Source organism: Physeter macrocephalus, chromosome 17 (genome assembly GCF_002837175.3).
Source record: "Physeter macrocephalus isolate SW-GA chromosome 17, ASM283717v5, whole genome shotgun sequence".
Taxonomy (NCBI): Eukaryota; Metazoa; Chordata; class Mammalia; order Artiodactyla; family Physeteridae; genus Physeter; species Physeter macrocephalus.
In genome coordinates this window covers 10,437,054-10,451,250 of record NC_041230.1, presented here as the reverse complement: position 1 = coordinate 10,451,250, position 14,197 = coordinate 10,437,054, and the positions used below count along the sequence as shown (strand labels likewise).

The window sequence follows — 14,197 nt, the reverse complement described above, 5'->3', positions numbered from 1 at the left end:
GGCCTGTGCGTCCGGAGCCTGTGCTCCGCAACGGGAGAGGCCACAACAGTGAGAGGCCCGCGTACCACACACACACAAAAAAAAAAGAATGTGAAGAATACGGATCAAGTCCCTATCTTTGTGGAACTGACATTGAGTAGGACAAGATCACCTTTTATGGAGGTTTCCCTGTTTATGAGATTCACATCGGGATTCATACTCTTTAGGGGGTTGCACTGGCATCGACTGTCCAGGAGGGTTTCTCTGTGTGTATGGAGCTACATTTTATTGGCATTACATTGGGCATAAGGGAGTTCACTGTCCAAAGATGAGCTTATCCATTCATTATTGATTGCCATGCTCTGGGGATCCTATAGGCAACAAAACAGACAAAAATCCGTGCCCTCTTAGAGCTGATATTATAGAGGAGGGATTCAAATGACAAGCAAATACATTATGGAAATATATGTCCGATGATGCTAAGCTCTTTGGAGAAAAATAGTGCATAGAAGGGACACAGGGATCTAGGAAGGGGGCTCCAATTTAGAATATAGTGGTCAGGGACTTCCATGGTGGTCCAGTGGTTGAGACTCCACGTTTCCACTGCCAGGGGCAGGGGTTTGATCCCTTGTCAGGGAACTGAGATGCCCACATGCCACGTGGTGTGGCAAAAAAAAAATATATATATATATATGTGTATATAGTGGTCAGACATAGTTGTATTGGGAAGGTGGTTTGTTTATTTTTTAATTTTTGGCCACACACTGCGTGGCTTGCAGGATCACAGTTCCCCAACGTGCCCTCAGCAGTGAAAGCACGGAGTCCTAACCACTGGCCCACCAGGGAATTCCTGGGAAGGTGATTCTTAAGTAAAAACCTGAAAGGTATGAGGGAAAGAGCTATGCAGACCTCTGGGGGAAATGTCTTCAGGGCAGATGGAACAGCATGGGCAAAATCCCTGAGGGAGGAACATGCCTGGCATATTCAAGAAAAGCAGAGAGGCTGGAGCGTACCTGGAAAAGAAATGAGGGGGAAAGGTGGGAAGTGAGGTCAGGAAGGAAGGGCCTTGCGGGCAGGGAGCTGTAAAAGCAAGGAGTTGGCTTTTACTCCCAGTGAGCAGAGGGGCTATTGGAGGGTTTGGGGCAGCAAAGGGATGTCATGTGGTTGACTAAAACCATTCTGGCTGCTGGTAGAGCACAAACTATAGGGACCAGTGGCAGCAGGGAGACCAGTGAGGAGACCCTAGATCAGGATGGTGGTGGCAGGGGAGGGTGGCTGATTCTGAAACAGCTGAAGGAAGAGCTAGCTGATGGGAGTTCCCTTCAGATTGGATGTAGGACGAGAGAAAGGAATTAAGGATGATTCCAAGGTATTCAGCCTGAGCAACCAGCAAAATCGAGTTGCAATTTCCTGAGATGGGGAAGACTGGAGGTGAGGGGACAGTTTGGGGGAGATCCAGAAGACCATTATGACTTGGAAAACTCGAGAAATCCAAATGGAAGCGCTGATGAGGCAGTTCAACATGTGAGATTAGAGTTCAGGGTAGAGTCCTGAGATGGAGATAGAAATTTGGGTGTAATCAGCATAGAGATGGTATATGAAACCGTGGTCCTGGTGGAGATTGTCAAAGGAATGGGTGTAGATGGAGAAGAGAAGAGGACCTGGGACTGAGCTCTGGGGCCCTTTGGCATTTCAAGTCAGGGAGATGAGGAAGGGTAATACTATAAAGGGGTTACATTTTCTGTTTGGCAATGGTTACACTGTTTAGGTGGCTCTGCTCTCTAAACAGTGTGGGTGGGTCCTACTATTTCTAAGGGAATGACAATAGAGTAGTAGTGGTTCATTATTGCTCATATGGGTAATGGGTGGGTTGCAATTATGATTTTTATCATCCACACAGTTTCCTTTCTAGGTGTTAAGTCTGTGAAGAGTTGTGACACCTGTGGGGATAGGTTCTGTCCATGCCTTTGCCTGACAACAATAGGATAAATGTTATCTGTGTCAGGAGAGTAAACTGGAACAAGAACTACTAGGTCCATGGGAGTCGGGGTGTCCTCACTGTCCAGACAGAGTTGTCTTCTCCATGGAGTGTTACACTATTCATCCCAGGCACATCCTAGGTCTGTGAGAGGCTGTGCTTTTTACCAGCCCCAGGGGCATTTGTGGAGGCTTTCCATAGTGAACTGAGGAAAGGGGGGGTGGTCCTTGCTCATTGGAGTTCACATGGCCTTGGTCGGATGGTATATCTTCAAGGAATGACCAGTGGTGATGGATAGTTTCCATCACAAGTTCACAACATCTAGGTGTTTCACATAGGAATGGTGGGGTTCACCATCCCTGGGGGTGGTTTTCAGTGTTCACAAGACAACTGAAGTATCCAAGACAGTCCACACTTCTACGGTGGTGTCACACAGACCCCTGAGGGGTTATAATATCTGTGGACACGCCTTTTTCACCAGGCACTCCCATTCTCTGTGGATGGCTGAGAGTCTCCCGTGAGGCATACCCACCATCTATGATTGTGTTTCACAGAAACTGTGGGATTGAGTTATCCAGCTGGGTCAGGGTAGGATTATGCCATTAACAGGAAATTTCACTGTCAATGCTGTGTGTTTATTGCCAACAGTTGGAGTCTGTAGGGTGAGGGGTGCTTACCTCATCCACAGGGTATATCGTTCACTCTGCTAATAATTATTACCAGTATTTATTGCGTACTTACCTCACATCTCTGATTTCTCACAACAACCTAATCATGTAGGGCCTATTAATCTCTCCATTTTACAGATGAGGAAGCTGAGGCTCAAAGAGATAAATTCACTTGCTCTATGTCACGTACAGGAAATAGCAGAGTTTGGGTTGCCACCCCAGTCTCTGTCTTGCTGGTGGGAGTATGGAGGTCACTGAGGCTGTTAGAGACCTATTACCTTTTAAACTTTGCATTAGCTTTTTCTGAGGGGGGTGCAGTAAAAGAGGTAGTAAAATATAGTAGTTAAGGGTGGTGATTTTGAATTGGATAGGCTGGGTTTGAATCCTGGCTCCAACACTTCCTGAGCCTCATTTTCTTAATCTGTAAATGGGGATAACAATAGTAATTCCCTTCTTTGGGGTTTTGTGAGGATTGAACGAGAAGATGTCCCGACAATGCTTGGCCCAGTGCCTGGCACATCATGAGCATTAGCAATTCGGGAGGGAGATGTTATAATAACAATGATGATGATTATCATTGCTGGACCACACTGCTCCCAGAGGGTTACAATATCCGTGGGGGAGCTGCACTGTCCGTAGGCAAGGTTACATAATTCCCCAGGGGGGTGATGCTTCCCGGGAGGCCTTGGTCTCCCTGAGGAAGAGGCCTGAGACTTCTGAGGCACTGGTGAGGTTCTGCTCTAACGCCGCTAGGAACCCAGCAACAGAGGCTGCGCTTGAAGCCCTAAGCACCCAGAGCCTGACCCTTCAGGCCTTCCCTCTCTGTGGCCTGTTCGTCTCTCCTTGTCTTCTTGATTTCACTCTCTCTGAGCATCTCCCCCTGCCCTCCCCCCTTCATTTCCTTTGGTACCTCAGAGTCTTTTCTGAGACTCTGTTTCCAGGATCAGCCTGTGAATATAGCTTCTATTTGCCCTCTACTGTTGGCCATCTGATCATTGCTGATTTCCTGTTTCCCAAAGCCTCAGGCTCCATCCATTCCTCCCAGCTGCAGAGAACAGACTTAACACTGCCCTACGCGCTGGCCTTCATCCTTAAGCCCTGCCTTCCTCTCTCCTGGCGACCCCCCAGTGCCCCTTGGGAGCACATTTGTTCCGACTTTGCTCACCCCCTCGCATCCTGACCCCATCCCCGGAACCCCCTGCCCTGGAGGTGGAGGTGGGGGTACCTCCGGCGCCAGCTGTGTCCCCAGGACAGCTGCAGTCTGCGGATGGGGGGGCGGGCTCCCGCGTGCATTCTCTCTGGTCACTTCCTCCCCAGTTGGGACTGGGGCTATCTGGAAGGCCAAGACCCCATGCCTGGAGGAACGGAGGGCACAGCCGCCTCCCTATTTCCGATGCTGGGAAATGCTTCCCACCCATTCCACCCCACCCCTGGACAGCTGCCCCCATTCAGGCTCAGGGTTGTTGGTGGGGGGACATGGTGAGCCCAGCCTGGGAAATGCTGTGGTCTGGATCATCCTCCAAGGTCCTGACCCGGGCCCCCTGCAGAGAAAATTCTGCCTCCTCCCAAAAGGTCCATACTCCTCCTCACAAAAGTTTCTGACACTCATCAGAAGGTACCCCCCAACCCCTCTTACAGGCTTCCAAAGAAAATCTGGACCCCGCAGTGGGCAGGAGAGGAGGAGGGGCGGCAGGTCGCGAGTCCTGAGGACTTAAGTTATCTTCAGACTTGGAGCCTCAGAGAAGGGTCATGACCCCCCAGACCCCATCCCACCCCAACCCCCTCCTTCCCTCCTCCCCCGTCGCGCGGCCCCTTTAAGCCTAGAGCCGGCCGGTCCTCAGTGACTGCGCGCCGACGAGTGTGTGTCTGTGTGTGTGTGTGTGTGTGTGTGTGTGTGTGTCTGTGTCTCTGTGTGTGTGTGTGCGTGTGCGTGCGTGCGTGTGTGAGTGCGCGGGGAGGGGGCGGGCGCAGTGTCTCCATGGCGACGCGGCGGTGACGTCGCCGGCCGGGGGGCGTGGGCGTCCCGGCCCCGGAGTGCGATATTAACCCGGGAGGCGGCGGCGGGGAGGGGAGAGGCTCTGAGAGGCGAGGCCGGGTGAATCGGCGAGGGCGTCCCGACGGGCTCGGGACGGGACGGGGCAGCGCGGGCGCCGGGAGCTGCGGCCCGGAGTCGGGGCGCCTCGCCCCGGGCCCCCCAGCATGAAGACCCCGGCGGACACAGGTGGGGGCGGGGGCAGCACGTGTGGGGGAGACTTGTTGCCCCGGGAAACCAGGCGGAGAAACTTTGGGGGGGCTGAAGGGTTCTGGGGGAGCCCGAGTGATCCCCCGTTCCGGGGGACCCCCAAGCACTCCAGACCTGTTGCTTCTTGCGGCGCGAGCGGGGGTGTGCACCGGACCCCCAATTCCTGGCTCTGGGCGCAGTGTTATGGGTGCTGCGAGTCCTGGTTCTCTCCTTGCCTGGACCCCGAAAGCTGGGCTCTCCCTCACTCCCGGGATCACGGGGGTGGCTGGGTTCCTCCCCGCCGCTCTGTCACGTTGCACTCTGGGGGCCGGGACGTGTGCGGGGTGTGTGTGTGTGCGGGGGGGCTGTCCACAGGGCCCGCTATCCCAGGTTCCGCGCTGCGCGGTCCGGCCCGTGACCTTCACCGCGATGCGTGCCCCGCACCGGCTTAGAGGGGGATACAGGATGGCCTCTAGGAGGAGGGCGTGAGTGGGGAGCCCGGGACTCGGGGACCGGGCTGCACCGCCCCTCCCCCGCCCGTCTCCGCCGGCTCCTCGCTCCCCCGCCCGCGCCGAGTCGCAAAGTTCCAAAGCGCAGCCCGAACGTTCGAAAAAGGAACTTTTTGTTTCCGACCTTAGAACGCGCGGCTTTAAGGTCGCTCGGGAGAGACCTGGGAACCCTCCTCCCTCGCCTCCGGGGACCCGGGGTTGGGGAGGGTGGGGAAGGTGGGGGTGGACGCGGAGGCTCCCCCCCTCGCCCCCCTCCCTCATCCAGCTCTTCTCTTTCAACCGGCCGTCTCTTCCCTCCGCCCCCCTCTCCCTCGCCAACTTGCTCCTCCTTAAGGGGCCAAGATTCCCCTCCCCCCCCCGGTCGGCGGGCGGGGGGCAGCAGGATTAACGCCCCCCCCTCGGACTTTCCCCCTTCCCCTCCCCCGCCGCCCCCGGGCTCTCGCTGGCTGGACTTTGCGCCCGAGCGTGCTGGGGGAGGGGTCCCAGCCGCCCCCTGCCCGTCTACCCCGTCGGAATCCGGCCCGGGGCGGGGACGGGGGAGGGGGAAGGGGGCCAGGCGCCGCTGTTCAAACTTGTTTCCTTCCCCCGGCGGCGGCCGCGGCTAGGGCTCCTGTGTGAGGGTGTGTGCCCCGACCGGCCCACCCACCCCGCCCCCCCGTCGCTCGGCGGGTGGGGGCGGCTCTTAAAGGGCTCCGAGCCGGGCTCCGGCGCCTGGGGATTGGGGCCGAGGAGGGGGCTGGGCGTGGGGCAGGGGTTCGGAGTGTAGTAGGGTCAGTCACGTGCGTCCCACATACTCTCTGGCTCCCAAAGGCTCCAGGGCCGCTGGGCCTTGGGGGCAGCAGGAGCCTCCCCTCGCCGGAGGAGGGGGCCGAGGCACCCAGACAACCCCGCCTCGTCTTCCCTCCCTGCTACGGGCCTTCGCCTGGTGGGACCGGCTGGGCAGCTCCCCCAACCCAGTCTTGGGGCCGCGCCGTGTGGGTTTTCTGGCTGGGGGAAGGGGCGGGGGCCTGTACTGGTCTCCCAGTCGGTCCATGGGTCCATCTGCCTCCTGGCTGGCCGCTGCGCGCCCCTCCATCCGATCCTCCATCCCGGCCCCTCTCTCCTCTGCCGCGGCTGTTTCCCACTTCCTGTTTTCTTCCCGGCTCTGGCGCCACCGAAGGCTGCCTGGACTGGGGGAGGTGGCGGGGCCCCCCAGGAGGCCGGCGTGTTCTTCCTCTATCACTACCCCTCCCTTCCGACCCCCAGAGTCCTTTTAAAAAAAGTTCGGGCAGTTATGTGAATTTGAGGGGCGCCCAAGAATTCTGCAGACCCCCGTCCCAGGTTTCCGCAGTCTGTCTGGGAGATTCCCTACCCCGCCTCCGTGGGACCCAGGTGTGCCTTCTGGGACCCCGCCATCCCAGCCCTTCCTGTCTGCTGCCTCTTCTCCACCCTGTCTGGCAATGTCCTCAGCTCTTCTCTCAGTGTCAGCTGCTCTGTCTCTGCCTCGCTGTCCCCCCATGCTCCAGAGGTCCTTGCACCCCCAAGCTTTCTTGGTGCGGGCCGGGTGGTTCCCTGTTTTAAGCACGTGGACCCATACACAACACACACTCACACATGCTCCCCTTGCCCGTGCCTGGCTCCTGGCTCCAAAGCCTGGGGAACAGAGCCCCATTGAGACACCCTGACGTCACCCCTCATCTTCCTTCTCCCCCCAAAGCTGGGAACAGGCCCTCATGTATGCCATGTCCGATGAGGAAAGCTGGCTTTGGGGTGGGCCTGGGAATAGGGAGGGCCCTTGCCACGAGTGGGAGCCAGGGTTCTGGCCCGGGAGGGGGTTTGTTCAGGGAGGGGGCTTAACTAGGGGACCTGGGTCAGCCCCCGGAATGCAGCTTGAGGCCTTTCCAGAGCCCCCCACCTCCCTTCCCTTTGTGTTGCATGTAGTCGCTCTCACTCCTTCTCTTCTGCAAAGTTTATTTTTAGCCTCCTGCTCCCCCGCTCCCAGGACTGTCGCTGCACACACGTTGCCTGGTTACCGGGACAAGGAGGCTGGGGCGGGTGGGCTGGGAAGGGTGGCTTTAATTTTGGGGGGAGGGTGGAAATCAGTACACACCCCAGCTCTAGACTGATGTCTCAGGAGCTTCGGCCCCCACCCGGAGTCGGAGAGCCAGATTGGGGTTTAGGTGGGGGGGAGCGCGAAGCTTGGTGCCCTGAAGGGAGACAGGAGTTTGGAGGAGGTTGGAGGGTACATGGAGCGGGCGGACTCTTGGGTTCCCAAGGACCTCTGGGCCCTGAACAAGACCCTCGGACCCGGGTTGTCTAGCAGGGTGAGCGTAAAGGGGTGAACACCTGGATTCCCAAGAGAGGGATGGGGCTGTGGATGCTGGGGTCCATGGAAGGTGTTGTCAGGGTCTGTCACTTCTGAATGGAGCAGGGGCTGCTGGTACATACAGTACCCTGGGTCTGTGACCAGCTGGAGGTCATATGGTCATATCCCTGGAGCCCTGAGGGGCTGGTTTGGGGCTGGAATTTCTGAATGAGGCAGGGACCAGGTGGGGAATGCTGGCCATCCCAGTCTACCCAAGGCCAGGGGTCAGGGAGCTGGGTCCCACTAGACATTAGAGTCGGCTCTGATTTAGAGGGAGTGGCCCCTGTGGGAATAGGAACTGCTGATCCCCTGTGTCCCCATGGGGAAGGATCCCCTGTTGGATTCCAGACTTGGGTGGAGTCTTTGGGGGAGGTTCCATGTTGCCCCAGGCCTGGTTGGTACCTGCTTGAGCTGGGGTGTGAGCCAGGGCCAGGGGAGGGAGGCTGACCCTTGCAGCCTGATTGGGACTTGGGACCCCGCCCAACCTTAGCTGTCCACCTTGGCCTTCTCCCTCTAGTGGCACCAGGGCTTCTGTCTTGCCTCCCCCTTCTCTTCCTCTCTTTCCCTCCTCCCGCCCCTCCATTACCGGCTGCCTAGTGCTGAATTATTGATGACCCCTGATTACCCGGGGGTTTGGGAAATGACAACAACCGCAGCCCCCCCAACTCTCCCCCCTAGGCTGCCCACCACCTCTAGGGACCAGCCAGCCCACCACCAACCTCTACCCAAGGTTAATGCTGGGGGCGGGTAGGTAGGTGGGCAGGGAAGAAGCTGAGGATGAGAATGCAGAAGGGGGAGCAGGCTACAGCGAGCGGTGCCTGTTCAGTCTTGAGGCCCTCCAGCCAGGTTGGGTCCGTGCGCCCGGGTCTGGGTAGGGCAGTGCAGCACAGAGGGTCCAGGGCTTGATGGGGGGGCGGGGGGGCGCTCTCTCAGACAGTCTGGGTTTCACTCTCCAGGGAAGACAGAAGCCTCTGTGTGTGCAAGCGCTGACCTCATCGTCAAGCAGCCACCCCACCCCTCCTGGTCCTTTTAAGAAAAAAAAAAATCCTCCTCTCGGGGCCTAGGGTGGGAGTAAGGGCTCCGGTGGGTCTTGGGAGGGAGACAGTGTACGTTCCTAGGAGGGGAACAGAGAAGGTCGTGTGGCGGGGGCGGGGGGCCGGCGTGGTAGTGACTGACCCTGAACCGGAGTGCGGGTGGCCTGGGGGGGGGGCTAGCCCCAACCCGTCTGGCCACGTGTGCCCCTTCCTGCCCCTCCCCCACTGGCAGCCTTGCCCGCCGGCCTGGCTTGGTGCCTGGCCCCCTGGCACTGGCCCCGGGACCCGCCGCCGACGGTTTCCTGTTTCTCCCGGTGTCGCTGGAGCAGGCTCCAGCTTCCCCTCCCCCCAGCTCCTGTCTAGCCCCCCTCACACACAGACAGACACACACTGTCTCCCTCTAACCAGGTCCTGGCTTGGCAGGGGGAGACGGATTTCCCCACGTTAAGGGCGGGGTAGGGGGTGGACCCTGGGATGGGCCCCAGGGCCCCAGACTTGGCACCCTGACCCGGGGCCGCACCCCTGCCTCCTGTCCCCAGGGTTTGCCTTCCCGGATTGGGCCTACAAGCCGGAGTCGTCCCCCGGCTCGAGGCAGATCCAGCTGTGGCACTTTATCCTGGAGCTGCTGCGGAAGGAGGAGTACCAGGGTGTCATCGCCTGGCAGGGGGACTACGGGGAGTTCGTCATCAAGGACCCCGACGAGGTGGCTCGGCTCTGGGGTGTCCGCAAGTGCAAGCCCCAGATGAATTATGACAAGCTGAGCCGGGCCCTGCGGTGAGGAGGGCAGAGGCCCCTGGGCAGATGTGGACAGCCCTCCAGTGGTTGGGAGCCCCTGGCCCATGGGAATAGGCTTTGGGTTTGCCTTCCGGGTCCAAATCACAGCTGCGTGACCTTGGGCAAGTCCCAGCCCCTCTCTGAGACCATGTGTCACACCGAGGTGTCCTGAGGGGAGAATACAGCCAGGGACGTGGCCTCTAGTCTGGCCCCAGAACTGAGGGGAGAGCTGGTCTCCACCCTCTGGACCTTGATTTCTCACGGGTGGCCCATGTTTCTCGGTCACCCTTTGCGAGCAGCACTCACACGTGTCAAGGTACGGGGTCTGGACTTGGGTGCCGTGTGACTGACCGTCCGATGGTGTTTCTACATCCACAGCTATTATTACAACAAACGTATTCTGCATAAGACTAAGGGGAAACGGTTCACCTACAAGTTCAACTTCAACAAACTGGTGCTGGTTAATTACCCTTTCATCGATGTGGGGTTGGCTGGTGAGTACAGGGGCTGGTAAGCATGGCCTCAGAGGGACGACAGGGTCTGTCTGAATGTCCAGGCAAGGCTGGGGGCCTTGACATCGTGTCTCCCCTCTCCCGCCAGGGGGTGCGGTGCCCCAGAGCGCCCCGCCAGTGCCGACAGGCGGCAGCCACTTCCGCTTCCCTCCCTCAACGCCCTCCGAGGTGCTGTCTCCCACCGAGGACCCCCGCTCACCACCGGCCTGCTCTTCATCCTCATCGTCCCTCTTCTCGGCTGTGGTGGCCCGACGCCTGGGCCGAGGCTCTGTCAGTGACTGTAGCGATGGCACGTCAGAGCTGGAAGAGCCACTGGGAGAGGATCCCCGGGCCCGACCGCCTGGCCCTCCGGAGCTGGGTGCCTTCCGTGGGCCCCCGCTGGCCCGCCTGCCCCATGATCCTGGTGTCTTCCGTGTCTACCCCCGGCCCCGGGGTGGCCCTGAGCCCCTCAGCCCTTTCCCTGTGTCGCCTCTAGCCGGGCCTGGCTCCCTGCTGCCCCCTCAGCTCTCACCGGCTCTGCCCATGACACCCACGCACCTGGCCTACACTCCCTCACCCACGCTGAGCCCTATGTACCCCAGTGGTGGCGGGGGCCCCAGCGGCTCTGGGGGAGGCTCCCACTTCTCCTTCAGCCCTGAGGACATGAAACGGTACCTGCAGGCCCACACCCAAAGCGTCTACAACTACCACCTCAGCCCCCGCGCCTTCCTGCACTACCCCGGGCTGGTGGTGCCGCAGCCCCAGCGCGCTGACAAGTGCCCGCTGCCGCCCATGGCACCCGAGACCCCACCAGTCCCCTCCTCAGCCTCGTCCTCCTCTTCTTCCTCCTCCTCTCCATTCAAGTTTAAGCTCCAGCCGCCCCCACTGGGACGCCGGCAGCGGGCGGCTGGGGAGAAGGCTCTGGCGGGCGCTGACAAGGGCAGTGGCGGTGCCCTCGGTGGTGGTGGCAGCGCAAGCGGGCTGGCCGAGGGGGCCGGGGCGCTGGCCCCCCCCGCCCCCCCGCCCCCCCCACCCCAGATCAAGGTGGAACCTATCTCAGAAGGCGAGTCAGAGGAGGTGGAGGTGACTGACATCAGCGACGAGGACGAGGAAGACGGGGAAGTGTTCAAGACGCCTCGTGCCCCCCCTGCACCCCCGAAGCCCGACCCTGGCGAGGCGCCTGGGGCAGCCCAATGCATGCCCCTCAAGTTGCGCTTTAAACGGCGCTGGAGTGAAGACTGTCGCCTGGAGGGGGGTGGGGGCCCCGCTGGGGGCCTCGAGGATGAGGGAGAGGACAAGAAGGTGCGTGGGGAGGGGCCTGGGGAGGCTGGGGGGCCCCTCACCCCAAGGCGGGTGAGTTCTGACCTCCAGCACGCTACAGCCCAGCTCTCTCTGGAGCATCGAGATTCCTGAGGGCTGTGGGCAGGGGACCCCCGTTCCCTCCACCCCCCCCATGCCTCTTTTGCTGCCTTAACCCCCCCATTCCCTGGAGGTGAGGGCAGCTTTCTCGTCTCTTCCCTGCCTCCTCCCTTTCCCCTCCCCCATGTTTTGTATAAAACTTTTAATTTCTTTTTTTTTTTAACTGTGAGGGTGGGTGGGTGCCCAGGGCTGGGGGCTGTCCCCTGTCTTTCTGGGTTTCTAAGCTCCGGGCAGACTGGTAGGGGGGAGGGGGGAGTTACGGGAGCCACCTCCATTCTGGGGAATTTATATTTGAACTGAGGCTCTGGCCTCAAAGCCCAGGAACTTTTTTATTACAATCGCTTAGGAAGTAAAGCCTTGTCTCCCTCCCTGTTCTCTGCCTCCTGTACCTCTCTCCCTTTCCACCCCCGGCCATCCTCAGCCCCAATCCTGCCTTCCCTGCCCCTCCAGGGGCCATGAGTGCCTGGGTTTCTCATACCCCCCCACAGGGTTGCAGCAGAGGAGGGAGGAACATTTTATGATGAACCAAAAATTCTGTGGGGGGGGGTTGGGGGTGGAGGAGGGTGAGGGGTGCCGCCCATAGGCCACAAATCTCTACAAGTGCCTGCTATCCCTCTCCTACTCCCCACCCCAGCGCCAGTCCAACCCCTTCACCCCCAGCTGCTCCTAGGACTAGCCCATAGGCAGGCAGGTGGGAAGGGGGTGCCCTGAAACCAAACTGGAAGCCCCCTCTGCCTCCCAGCTGGGGCCCCTGGGCTGGGGGTCTGTGGTCAAGCCTTATTCTGTATTGGGGACGGAGGGTTGGGGGGAGGGAAGTTGGGGGCTGCTGGAGAATGTATTCAAAACAATAAAACTTTGGACCTTTGGATGCAGTGATCTGTCCTGGGTGCTGGGTGCAGCCACTGCAGGGCAACAGCCTTTGCTTGGTTCTTAAGGACAGGGACCGAGACTGGACCCCCAAATGGACCTATGGCCAGAGGGCCTAACCCCATCTGAATGGGGCAAATCCAGGCCTGGGAAATGAACTCCTGACCTGGGGTGGCACTTAACCCCTGGGCCTGATGATGAAGGTCTCAGGCATGCTCTGGCCCTCTGACTGCTCCCCTCTTCCATGGGGGATCTTCTCATCCTTGGGAGCCCCTTAGGCTCTTCAACACCACGCCATGGCCCTTGCTCTCCTGCTTACAATGCCTTCCCTCTCTGTGAATTCCTAGTCATGCCTCCATGGAGCTCCTTTTGTGCTACCTCTGGTGTTCTCCCACACATCACTCTCCCTCGAGGCGCTTATGAGTTAACCTGGGAGTCCTCTGGCAACAGGCTTGCAGGGTCTCTTGAAATGTAGACCTTGCAAGGTACCTTAGTGATCTTTTCATCAAACCATGGAAACACTCTCTGCCAGCAAGTTAAGAAGGGACTGGCTTCATCATAGTTGCTACTGAATGACCTACTGTGTGCCAGGTACCTAGTTGGGAGCTGCAGCGCTTTATCTCCAACATCCAACAAGGTAGGGGCACGCGGCTCACTTAAATCACTTGCCCAAGACCTTAAGCCCAGCTAGGACTTTAAATGAGGTCTGTCTCTGAGGCCCATGTTCTTTCAACAACTGAGTTCTCCTCCTAAAGCCAGGATCGTTGGATCTAGACCAGGATCTCAAGATCATAGGATCTGAGAGGTGAGCTCATAAGGCTAGAAGCCCAAGTTGGAGAGCTTGAATCAGAGATGAAAGAATCAGGAGGAGGAATCCAAGCTGGAGGTGCCCTTAGAGACAGCGCAACCCGTTCAGTGCAGGTGAGGTGCTGGAGGCCCAGAGAGGGGAAGGAGTTCCCCAAGGCCACACAGCTGCTAAGAGATAGAGTGAGAATTGAGGGCTCAGGGCCTGTTGGACTGGCTTCACTGTGAAACATCACCCTGTGTAACTCTGAGAGGGAAGGAACTGGAAACTCCTACCCACTCTCGTTTCATCCTCACTTCATGCCAGCCCAGGGTGGGTGGTCCCAAATGATGGCCGCTGGCAGTGAAGAGACGATCCAGGGTTGGGGTACTGGCAGGAAACTGAGGCTCCCCTGGCGGCCTATGGGCAACTGCTCCCTCTCCTGGGTGATGTAAGTCACTCCCTTAGGGTGGGGGCTGCTGGGCTATTTCTGGAAGTTGGGATGAGGCCTGTCTCCTGGCAACATAGATGCAGCTGAGTTGGTGGTGGTGGTGGTGTGATGGAGAAAGAGGGATGTCATCACTGGAGGGAGGAGGAGGACCCTGACTAGTAGTCTCAGCACCTGATTCTAGTGCGTTCAAAGCACCCCTAAACCGGGTCTGTCGTGAATTCAAAGGCACTCAGCTCCAGAACTGCTCTCCAGGTTATTCCACAGCATAAGCAGACTTCCTGCCCCAAATTCTGGCTGAGTGGGATGTCACAGGTGGCATCTGGTCTTGAAAATTCCAGCGGCTCCTCTAATCTTTAATGACCCACCTAAATCTATTCACAGTTTCTGCAAGACCATACCTTTTCTCCCTTCCACATCCTCCGGGATCTCTGATAACCAAGTATAAAAGCCCTTTATAGATCTCAAGACACTTCATCAATTAATTCATCCCATGAGAGACCCTCTTCTTACCGATAATCTCCAGTACTCCCACAGTCCCCCAAAGGTCCTTCCTTATGCTTCTCAACCATCCCTCAGACATCCCCTCAGTCACCAGTAGTTTCTCACAGTTTCCCACAGACCTTTTACAGACACCCCAAGTCCTCCCTGACTTCACTGGTCTCCAGGAAGACCAGTTCA

At 58.6% G+C, this 14,197-nt stretch overlaps 1 protein-coding gene across 1 annotated transcript; it reads left to right on the top strand.

Annotated features, from left to right (window-relative positions):
* Positions 1–4,601: 4,601 nt before the first annotated feature.
* Positions 4,602–12,282, top strand: ERF (ETS2 repressor factor). Its single transcript, XM_024132791.3, has 4 exons — positions 4,602–4,846; positions 9,273–9,507; positions 9,886–10,001; positions 10,108–12,282. The coding sequence occupies exons 1-4, from the start codon at positions 4,825–4,827 to the stop codon at positions 11,409–11,411; spliced, it is 1,677 nt and encodes a 558-aa protein (XP_023988559.1). The 5' UTR covers positions 4,602–4,824; the 3' UTR covers positions 11,412–12,282.
* Positions 12,283–14,197: the final 1,915 nt, after the last annotated feature.